Source organism: Scophthalmus maximus, chromosome 8, assembly GCF_022379125.1.
Source record: "Scophthalmus maximus strain ysfricsl-2021 chromosome 8, ASM2237912v1, whole genome shotgun sequence".
Taxonomy (NCBI): domain Eukaryota; kingdom Metazoa; phylum Chordata; class Actinopteri; order Pleuronectiformes; family Scophthalmidae; genus Scophthalmus; species Scophthalmus maximus.
The window spans coordinates 25,398,467-25,410,503 of NC_061522.1; the positions used below are offsets into that span (position 1 = coordinate 25,398,467).

The following is a 12,037-nucleotide window of genomic DNA, read 5'->3' on the forward strand; positions in this document are numbered from 1 at the left end:
AATTATTAACAACAAGAGTAAGAATAACAAACTACAATATTTTGTGGATGAACTGCATAATGACATAATGCAGAATTCCAAAACCTGCATTGTTTATTCTGTCAAATAAAAATCTTCATATTGGCAAACATAAACGCCGATACAATAAGTATGTGAAAGGCTCATATTGGCCAATTTTATCAGCCAACCAATATATTGCTCATGGTCTTGAAGAAGGGTGATATATTTTCCTCCTAGAATCACAAGTAAAACTAAAAGGCCTGAGGGAGTCTGTGGACCAGAAAACTATGGAACTTAAACAGTCGCTAACTTGCATCTTCATATCGTCATTTACAGAATGTCTCAAGTTACTGGATCAACCAAAACGTGCCATCATTCCCTACATGTTTTGCTGTTTGACTGTTTCATTTAAACAGCAGGAGGACATGGAATTTTAAAAAAAGACATTTTTTTTTGTCAACAGGTGAGCATGTTCAAACATGAGATCAGTAATTGGTGGTTTTCCTTTTCTCACACCCTTCTTTAGACAATATTACCTGAGAAACAGGATACTGGTTAGGGAACAGATGCAGCCAACGTGTTGCATCTGTGTGCAATCACAAACATATTAGTGTTCATCACATGAAATGATGCCAGCAACACAAGTGAGAGCCATTAATCTTTTCCTTAGCAATAACTATAAAATCACTGTTTTAAATCTGAGGAAGTATTATGTTGTACTAAAACACCTCAGTTTATTTCCCCATTTTTCTTTACTGTGGTATATTTTCCTCTCAGAGACATAAGTAATGGATACATCTTAGACTCTTTCTACAGTATAACTCCTCGACCAAGATCACATCAGGGGGAATTGGCCATCAACTATAGTTACTGTATTTAACCACTACAGTAGCCCACTACTAAGAACATGGTGTTTTGGTTGTTGTTGTTGTCAAAGTGGGGTTGCATATCTGGAGTAAATTAAAATACTGCTAGACAAATCTCAGATCGATCACAATCTATCCCATATAGACTCAATACTGCCTTCTAGTGGTGATAATGTATAAATACACATAAGAATATTAAAGGTAATATACTATACTGTAAGACGTGCGTGTGTGTGTGTGTGTTCATGCGTAAAATTAACTGTTAAGTTATATACAGTGCATTTTCTATCGCACATCATTCATGCACTGCCAGTGCAGCCGTCATGGGCAATTTAGAGTTAAGTGTCTTACCCAATGACTAGGGATGTCACGATCCGATATTCCATACCGCTACCGGGGCAATATTGGCCAAAATGACTGGATCAGATATTGGAATAAATAAGAGGTAAAATCTGATCCGATACATTAAGCATACCAAATAAATGCCTATTTACATATCTACTAAGCTTTGAACGCAGTTCGGCGTCATATTTTTGTTAATTTTTTTATTATTTAATTAAAAGTTTACAGTTCAATTTATTTTTTGCTTGTTTGAACGGTGCTGACCATAAAACATTCTGCCAAAAGTTCTGGGGGAAATAAAACAGCAGTATTCCATAACCCAGTCATGTTGCCCGCTACGTATGTATTCCTTTAGGGGAGTTTAATATTTGTCTTACAGTTGAGTATGAGGATTTAGATGGCTCGGTTAATCAAAGTGCATCCTGAGCAATGCATTATTAATATTTTATTTTACAAGTGGGGAAAAGATTGTATCAGATTAGTATCAGATACTCAAGGTCGCAGGATCGGTATCGGATCGGACACGAAATAGTGGTATCGTCCCATCTCTACCAAGTATCCTTGGTAGAGATGGGACGATACCACTATTTCTACTTCTATTTAGTGGATGAGCAGCTTCATCCTATGAGCCACAGGTGTGAGTGTATGTATACACACGTAGTGTCTTTGTTTTAAAATATGTTAATATGCTATATTACAAGGTTTTATTAATATATTAATTCAAATGTAACATCCTTACATACATGAACAAGTACAAAATATTTTCCTGTACATTGTTTCATTTTGTTCTCCATCTCTCTCTAAAAACATCAGAGAAATGGATATAGGATATAAACAAGAAGTGCTCTGTCAATATTAGTACAGTATGTGAAAATGAAAATGAATGTTTGTGAAAGGAGAACATGTATGTCAGAGTAAGAATTCACCTTTTAATATTTTTCATGATCTTTCCCAAATAAGGGGTGGAGGGGGAGCCCTGACACACCACTTTACAATCAATGTCATAAGATTTTTGTTGGAATGAAGCATATTTGTAGAAGAATTTTGTTGTTAGGCAAGACAGTGGACTTACAAATGTGTACACACTGTAGATGACAGGATAAGCTTGTGAAAGAGCAGAATGAAAATCTGCTTGGGCAAACTTTTTTATGGGTTTTTTCGAACAGCTCAGCAGACTATGGTAGTCCTGTGTACAAGAATCAGGTCAGACTTAACATTTCTTGAAGAAAATGTCTCTCTTTCTGCCAGTGAAAACAATGAGAAAGAAAGTAATAAAAATCATTTTTAAACACTGTCTTAGGTTTTTGCAAAGAAATTGGTGCTGCAATCAAATCTAGCTATGCTGTATTTGTACAAAATGCCAAATACGTGCACATATTATCTGCGCCAAGGTATTAGGTTTCACATTGTTCAAACAAATATAATATACAAGGGTCCCCCAGGGAGTTATGTTTAAGTTTTCTTTGAAATATAAATGTTTCAAGTTGAAAGAGCAGGTCATGAGATGATTCTTTCTCATTTCTCATTCTGTAGAATTGGTCTCTTTGTTAGACGTGCTCAGAGAGGAGACAGCATATCATACACCTAAAATTTCTGCAAAATCTGTTCCTCTAAACCCAATACAATATTAGATGGGGATGAAAGAAAAAAAAAAAGGATGGTAGCTGGTTCGGACGGGAAATTTTAAGTCAATATTTTGAATGTTTATGGTACACTTTTAGTTTAAGAGGAGAATATTGTCCTTTTACATTTATCCTGCAGTCTTAGTTATTGTGATGTTAGATCTGAAGTGTTAATATGTAAAATTGTTCCGTTTATAAATAATGGTTTGTTTTACACTGTTAAATGTGTACGATATTCGTATGTTTTCCCTGTAAAAAACATTCCGGTTCTCACAAGTACACTTAAGTGTATGTGCAGAATTCCAAGAGTTGAATGATGGTAGAGGAATGATTGACTTCTGGTCCTCTGAAACCAGACAACCCAACCTTGTTGCCCGCTGACTCTGTTTAAGAGAGAGAAAGAAAAAAAAGAAATGAGTTCAAAGAATTAGAGAAACAAGACAAGTGAATTTTCTCTTCCCAGAATGCAATAAATACTGTATGACACTGTTATTTAAGTTACTCTGCAGTAAAGTACTGTATTTTAGCAATACAGCATTGTGCTGTAAAAAAACACATATAGTGTAATTTTACAGGTTGTCATTTTTATTAACAGTAAAGTGCTGTTTTGACAAATAACTAGTTAATACTGTTGAAATCTTGCCGTAAATTTGTGAACAAAAATAATTTACAGTGTAGATTTAACGCCCTAATATAATGTCAAAATTGCTTTACCTCTACAACATTCAAATCCTGCATACAGATTAATATAGGTCTCTAGGACCCCATGGCTTACACATAAACAATATTCTGAATATATAATTGGACCATTTTGCATAAAGACTTACTTTGACTTTGATACTTATAGGCCTAAATTTGGCTTACAGTTAAGATTTGAATGAGAGATCTTTACCTTTTAAATATATATATTTTTTATTGTAGTATTGGAAGATGTCTTCTCCCTCCATTGCCAGAAATAGATGATAATATCTTATTTTTACTTTTAGTTTGAATGCAGGACTTTCACGTAACAGAGTATTTAATTTTTTTTAAGTCAACTTTTTAAGTCGTGTTATTTATTCATGTGTGAATAAACATTTAACATATGAATGTTTGTTAATGTATATACACTATGATATACACACACCCTTATATGTATATCCATATATATATATATATATATATGTGTGTGTGCGGTGTGTGTGTGCATATAAATAAATATGCTATATTACAAGGTTTTATAAATATATTAATTGATTAAATACTAAAATAGACAGTGTGCAGAAATACGAAACAAGGCAAATAATAATTTCACTGTTGAATGTTGTTCCCCATCTCTCTCTGAAAACATCAGAGAAAAAGGTGTAGGCTTATAGTAGACAAAAAAAGGTCTGTCAATATTAGTTATATATCATAAGTAGATTTGTAGCCATGTGATTGCTATAGTTCAATTAAACTTTTATTTTATCTATTTTCTTTTATTTCGGAGGACTTAACTGGACAAGGGGGCGGCGACTGGAAATCAAAAGTAAGTTGTTTTCATGTGATTAGAGCTGCAGTGTGGATGTGTCTGCTGTTTCCTGGCTCTGTGTTTTCACGTGACCGCTCAGAGGCTGCGGTACCGAACAAGGCAACAAGGAAACACCAGTCTGGAGCTCAACGTCTGCCAAATTACTCTCATACACACTGGACTGGACGCCTGACAATCATCCGAGCAATGTTTTCAATCGGGGAGAAGATGGAGTTTCTGATAGGAAACCCATTTTCAACGCCCGTCGGTCAAAGAGTCGGTGAGTTGCTTTTGAAACTTTGATGTATATTTTGGGATTTGTGTTCCGTTGGATTAATTTGACATCATTACTTAAATGTACATGATCAATAAGACGTTATAGGATGTTGTTACCAGACAGGTAGGGGCACAAATACACTAAATTGCACTTTTATTTTTGTCTCGTATTGTAAAACGTTTAATATTGACAGAAACACAAAAAGAAGTCCTCGGAGCCAATGACGCAGAAGAGGCGGGACCTAGTTACCCCCAGTATTTCATGTGATTGGTCGCTCTGGGTAAAGTGATAACTCAAGTGTCGCTGGTCCTCTTCAGCGAGTCAATAAAGGGTCACACAAGTTTTTGGAGCATATGGAGTTCCTCGTAGGATGCTTATTTTAGTGAGACCTCTGGGTAAAACAAGCATCCACGAAAGGCTGGAGGTCAGTTACCTGATGCCAGGAAAAGATGTGTAATCGGGACAGTGATGAGTAGTGACAGGGTGTTACACATCCGTCTCAAGACTGCCTCCCTTCCGCCTATCTCAACCTCTCACTTTCTCACGCAGAAATGTCAGGAGTGGCTCCAGCTACTTCTGAGGCGAAAGAGAACAGAAGCAGCTGACAGTCACATGAACTGGAGGGAGGGGGTGTGGGGGGTGAATAGGATTGAGAAAAGCAATAGTAAAGGTTGGGGGATTGTTAGTGGAAAGGAATGAAGGAGATTTAGTAGAGCCTGTGAGGAGTGGAGTGCAAAGAAAGCTGACTTTGATTGCTACACAGTGAAAACCCATTCTCTCAACCAGCAGAGTTCCTATAAAAACACTGTTATCTGAAGGAGACCATTCACTTCACAGAGAGACTTCAGTGTTAGATTCTTTGTCTTAATTTTATTGATGGTTGATGAGCTGGGACTATCACCCTGCAAACAGAGCTTTACAATATTTTCCGTGGCTTTAAAAGGAGATTTTTCAGTTTGGAGAAAATTATCCTGCTCATTGAGGTTATCTCGGCTTGGGCTTAGAGACTTTAATTTTTTTATCTTATCAAAAACTGCTGCCTGTGTCGCCGTTTACAAGGCGGCCAAAAAATGCTTATGTGTTGCATTGTGGGAAATATAGGATTCAGCATTTTCAGAGCTTGACTTATCAAGATCAGCACTACTTTGACAAGGGTTATTAGCCCTTTAAGATATGTTGGTTAGCATTTTTGTTTGAAAAGGGCGCTGCTATCAGGAGTTGGTGGAGGCCAAAAATGGAGGTGAAAGGAGAGTGACTATCAGAAACGAATACTGTATAAAGTGCATGTAAGCAACTGTTTGCTAACTAGTTCAACTCATCTGCTTAAAAGCTAAGAAGAGGTCTCTTTACACAGTTTGTGGGCTGGCAGGCACCCCAGATACCCACATTTATGTGCACAAACACTGTAAAAGTGACTTGAATATGTCTCACTGAATACTCACTGAATATGTCACCTATAAGATATGAAACCAAGTTCTCAGGTTTTTGAATGTGACCTCAAGTTATGTATACTTTAAATTTGAATTTTTTTTCCTCACATCCAGGAAAATAGCAAAAGCAGCAACTCCTATGAAGACATATGAAGCCAAATCAGGGTCAATTATTTTTTCTTATTTTCGAAGAAAAATATTTGAAACTGAAAGCTAAATTTGGATCTTGAACTTTAAAAAATACAACATAAAGACAGACCCTGAATGATCATGTGTTCAACTTCTTTCCTATGTATATCAGTGTTCACACTGTGTCTTATTTATCATTTGATCATGATCATAGACTGTATTTAAAGATGGACGATGCATCTCCACATTCTCATATTATACAAAATTTAAGCTAAAATATCCTGGGCGCGTGTGCCGCCATTGCACTCTTGTCATAATTTGGAGCCCGAGTCTGCGCAGTATTGATCAGTCAGTCTCAACTGTCAATCATGATGCTGCACCCTGTTTTTGCAGCATCAAATAACTAAACCTACTGTAAAAAAAATAAGTGTGATAAGAACAACTCCAAAATCTGTAAGAAAAATATATTTTACGTGTACTTACTTACAGGTTATGACCTGCATTGCAGCTGGCCACCAGGGGGTGATAATGATGATTTCGCATCACTTTTAGGTGCTGTCATTGTATCTTTGTATACAGTGTGATCATGACACATATTTCTGTCTAAATTGGCACATTTCTCCGAGCTTGATTTCTAAAATAGACCTCACACGACCAGCTAAAATGACAAGGCGATATCTTGATATTGGGAGAAAGTCTAGAAAGAAAATGCACTGCCTTTCCCTATATCAGTATATTGTATCCTCACTTGAATCTCCTTCTATTGACAGAGCGAGCAACCATCGGCTCTCTGCAGTCAGAGGACTGGGGTCTCAACATAGAGATATGTGACATCATCAATGAGACTGATGAGGGGTAGGAATGATGTCTTTTCTTTTGCACAGTTATTTTTGGTCTTTAGAGTGGAGCAGAGGAGCCAGTGGAGACTGAGAATGTCCTGTTCTTTTTTTTGTTAACCTTGCAATACAAGTTAGTATAATGATAACTGGAGAAAGAGGGAAATCCAAGGCACACAGCATATTTCATCATGTGTCTGGCATCTGGTGCATACTGCCTATCCTTTCTGACTAATACCTTCAGTCACTGCCTTTATTGTTATGGTTTCTTATTGCATTGCACTGGTTTTGATAATGTTTTAGATCTATTTTATAGTTTTGCTTTAAGCCTGAGTTGTAATGTGTTGTTGTAGTTAGATATATACAGATACATTTATTTTGCCACGAGTGACTCCTTAGTCTATTTAAAATTCAACACTTTAGGCATGAACACACTACTTTCATTAGTGCTCTGCAATAGTAAACCTATTTTTCTCCTTTTTGTTTATGACTATTGCTTTTTTTAAATGTCAAGACGGTCAAACAAGCTTACTGATTATTTGATGCAAAGCTGCTTGTTCTCCTGCCAGTCCCAGAGATGCAGTCAAAGCTATTAAGAAGAGGATCATAGGAAACAAGAACTTCAGAGAGATCATGTTGGCCCTTACTGTGAGTTGTCATCTGTTTGTCATTGTCTGTAAACGTTTTGTCCATTCTTTTATGAGATGAGGACTGAAGGGTGTGAGAGTAATGTGAAGGCCAAAATGGCCCTTTTCCTGATTAGCTAGTGGCCTAGAGGCCATGGTTTCAGTGCATATGCTAATAGAAGTGGCTATATCAACATTCATTTTGAGACCATTTAACCAAAAGCTTTATTTTGTAACAGCCTGAATGATGTATTTATTTTTTATTTGTCTTTTTAAATTTTGAACTGGGTCACACAGGTTCTTGAGGCTTGTGTGAAGAACTGTGGCCACCGCTTCCACATCCTGGTGGGATCGCAGGAGTTTGTTGAAGGGGTTTTGGTTCGTTGCATTCTGCCCAAATATAACCCACCCACTACCCTCCATGACAGGGTACTCAGTCTCATACAGGTATGTGGAAGCTGCTCCCATAGATAAAAACTGTCTGCACTAGGGCTGCAACCAATGATTATTCCCATTATTAATGAACTTGATGGTTATTTTCTTAAATGATCGAGTAATCATGTCTAAAACATGTCAGAAAATATTAATGATAATAATAATAATAATAATAATAATAATAATATAAGGACCTACTCATCACATTTTCTCAAAATTCCAATGTCACACCTGTAAATTGCTTGTTTTGTCCAACTTGCAGCTCTAACCCTAAAGATATTCAGTTAATCAAACTGTCATGAAAAAAACAAGTATTATTCGAATATGAGAGGCTGGCACCAACATATTTAATCATTTTTGCTGGCAGTCTGCTTGCTTGCTGTATGTAGTTTAACAATGACTGCAACTGTATGACGAGAGAATTTAGTGGTATGTTGACATCCCACAGTGTTAAATGTTTACTCAAGCTCAATACATTTATTTCTGCAGACATGTACAAATGTGTTATCTTCAGTATTCTTTGTCATTCAGATAGCTTCATGCATTCCTATGCTACATGGTCAAAACCAGTTGTGTGTAATCACCGACTGAATGTTCTCTCTACGTGTTGCTTTTCTTGTCTACTTGTTCTTTTCGCATTTGATCTATGTTTTGGACTTTTAACTGTGTTGTGTGTTGTTGAAAAGGGATGATAGAGTCTGTTATTCTTATTCTATTTCATCATATGCTGTCCATTCCATCTCCAGTCGTGGGCTGATGCATTTCGTAGCTCCCCCTCCTTGGCAGGGGTTGTGTATGTATATGACGACCTGAGGAGACGAGGTCTGGAGTTCCCCATGACAGACCTGGATGCTCTGTCCCCGATACACACTCCAAACAGGGTGAGGCTGTCTGTAAATTTAAACAGCACCACACCAAATCAAAGCAGATGTGTAGATATCTATCTATCAGTGGAGGCTGGTGATTTGGGGGGGTGCAAACAAACAGAAAGCAGCACTTCAAAGCTCAGCAAAATGACCAGCACTACTTTTTTTTAAACAATTATGTTTTTAAGAAGAGGTTGATACAATACCATACAAAAATAAAGTTACAAACATAAGAAGATAGTTTTTTTCACTATGTCATCCCACCCACTACCAAAATGTATGCTTACCCCTTGAACATATATTTTGCTCTCCTTTCCTTCTGGCCAGAAAATTTCTTAATGACTCTCTGATTAAAGTTTTGTTATTATTATTATTAAAATTAAAATTAAAGTAAAAGTTCTAACTTTTAATTAAAGATTTCAAGGTGTCTGTAGTTAATAATGCTGTAATTGTAATAAAGAGAACTCATACTAGTAACAGTCTGGGCTTTATATCACAAAGGGAAATTGCAACAAAGTTGAAGCATAACTCATATATATTGAGCATGTTTCTTACAGACTTTAAATCAAATTTTAAAAATAGCCTACTTTAATTCAATGTTTTGATGCCACGTTGTGCCTGGAGTTGCATCGGTTTGGAGACACTAGGGAGTGGCCGTACAACAGCACCGAGTCCGTGCCAAGCTGTGCCCTAGTAGAGCAGCACGACACATGGGGCGTATGGCGGTAGGGCAGCGCTGGGATGATGGGGTGTCACTAAGCTGGCAGGTACTTTGCGGTCGTTAACGCTGTTATACAAGAAATGTCTCCATGTTTGAGCTGTTGCCTCCGTGTTTAACTGGTTGTAGCATTCCCGGCTGAATGATGGTCAGACCCTTTTACTGATGGTTTAAAAAATGATTCCATCGTGGCTCCAAAACATGTCGCGAGTTCACCTTACAAACACACTGTAAGAGCTGGTAACACAAGAACACAAATACATGTATTTTAACTCACACATGTATGAAATTACTTCCTTTAGCCTCCCTTTAGCTTAATTTATTTAATGACAATAGATGGCCTTAATATCCTTGAAGAAGAAATAAATATAGTATAATATATAATATATATAAATAACAAATAAAAAGGAAATCGTCTCTGCTAATCCTTCTTTCACATATATCATCAGCAGTATTTATAAATCCACATATTAGTAACACTGTGCTTGTTGTAAGTAATAAACCTAATTCAACCAGGTAATACAAACTGCTAATCAACCACAACAGACCTCCCGGTGCGTAGGCTAATGTAGCGATTAGCTAGCTTAACTTTACATGCTCTTCGAACTCGGAAAACCTATTTAACAATTGTTATATAATTCAACATTACGCACAACATGAAATAAAACACTGACAAGCCTTGTGCCCTTCTCAGCCAGGTGCTAAATAAATAAAAAATAGATTGTTATAGGCACCAACTTCCGCTTTAAATCCCTTCACAATAAAAGCACTAAGAAACTGACCATGGGTCATTTACACTCCCACCAAATGATGAGTGCTTTAAAGAACAATATGGAATGTAAACATGAATGATTTACAAAAAAATGAGCTGTGACGTAAGTCATTTTATCCACATATATATCAGAAAGTCCAAACATTTATACCAAAAGGATATGATGGAGGAGTGAAGAGCTACAGTTAAACAGTCTCAAGAAGCAGGATCAGCTTCTGAACCGGGCGTTCGACGATGGACGGCTTGCCAGAGCGCTGTCCATCCTTTCCCATCTTCTGGTGTCCAAGACGGATCTTAACTCTTCTCACAAGTCCGTCTTTATCAGTGACTGTTTCTACAACTTTGGCCAATCTCCACTTCACGTTTCTTCTTGGAGCATGCCAGCGTTGTCTAAAGGCGATTTTTAGAGAGGTGTTCCTCTTTTTTCCTTTTCCAACGACTCCGGAATTGCTCTGCAAGATACTGAACATGCCGCCACCACTTACGAGCATACATGTCCTCTTTGATGAATCTGCAAGGAGGTATTAATGCTGTGACAGATTTTGTTGTGAGCAGGTGATTGGTCGAGTACTGTCTGGATCACTCAGATTGTCAACTGTGAGCGGACGACTATTCACAATAGCCATTGCTTCGTAGAAGAACGTTCGTAGAGAGGCATCATCAAGCCTGCCTGTAGAGAGTGAGAGATTGGAACGAAGAACATTTCTCACAGTTCTGATTTGCCTCTCCTACACACCTCCTACATGGCTTGAATGTGGAGCGTTCAGGTAGAAGCCGCACTGACTTTGAGCCAGAAAGGTGGTAAGACGATTTTATCTACCTGCTTGAGAGCTTCACTCAGCTCGTTTATCGCTCCAATGAAATTACTGCCATGGTCACACCGTATCTGGCATACAGCTCCTCTCACTGCAATGAAACAGCGAAGGCCATTAATGAAGGCATCCGTTGACATGTCATCCAACATTTCAACAGAGAAAAGGCATGTGAAAAGGAGACTGTATCGCTTGTGCACCTTGCGTCCTTGTTTGGTGTGAAATGGACCAAAGCAGTCCATTCCACAATAGGTGAATGGTGATGTTGGATCTACGCGCTCTGGTGGTAGATCTGCCATACGTTGCTCCTCTGCATATCTGCCGAGTTTCCGGCATGTGACACATTGACTCACATATGCAGCAACAAATCTCATTTATGGTGAGACCCTTTCCTTGATGTCTGACCTGCTCATGAAAATTAGCTATTATCATCTTGGTAACATGATGATCCTTTGGAATTATCACTGGATGTTTCTGTGACGTAGGGAGAGAGTTTCGGTTTTCCTCCCACCTTGAGGATTTCCTCTTGGCCAAGAAAAACATCCATTTGATGCAGTAGACTCTGAGATGGAAGCTGAGTTCCTTTGCTGAGTGACTTAATCTCTTCTGGGTACACTTGTCTCTGTAAGTCCTTTATGATGATGCATTGTGCTTCGTCTCGCTCCTGCACAGTGCTGTGACATGCTGACAACTCATCCCAACTTATGCCGTGCCTACACATTTCCTGAAGCACCTTTTTCCCAATGAGCAGAAAGGGCGCAATGAGCCCTAATGGGTCGAAAACAGAAGCAATTGTGGATAGTATGCCACGACGTGT

General features: G+C 37.8%; 1 protein-coding gene across 8 annotated transcripts in view; it reads left to right on the plus strand.

Annotated features, from left to right (window-relative positions):
* LOC118311888 (target of Myb protein 1-like) overlaps positions 1-12,037 on the plus strand; it is a 29,080-nt gene that overhangs the window by 7,336 nt on the left and 9,707 nt on the right. For 3 of the 8 annotated variants that reach the window (XM_047334111.1, XM_035636002.2, XM_047334108.1), the window contains exons 3-8: positions 4,299-4,337; positions 4,420-4,599; positions 6,926-7,010; positions 7,561-7,639; positions 7,915-8,064; positions 8,799-8,933. In XM_047334111.1, the coding sequence (XP_047190067.1) occupies positions 4,299-4,337; positions 4,420-4,599; positions 6,926-7,010; positions 7,561-7,639; positions 7,915-8,064; positions 8,799-8,933 (668 nt within the window). Of the gene's footprint in view, positions 1-336; positions 464-4,298; positions 4,600-6,140; positions 6,192-6,925; positions 7,011-7,560; positions 7,640-7,914; positions 8,065-8,798; positions 8,934-12,037 lie in introns of all 8 variants that reach the window. The other 5 variants (XM_047334113.1, XM_047334110.1, XM_047334114.1 and 2 more) reach the window with 5 other exon arrangements.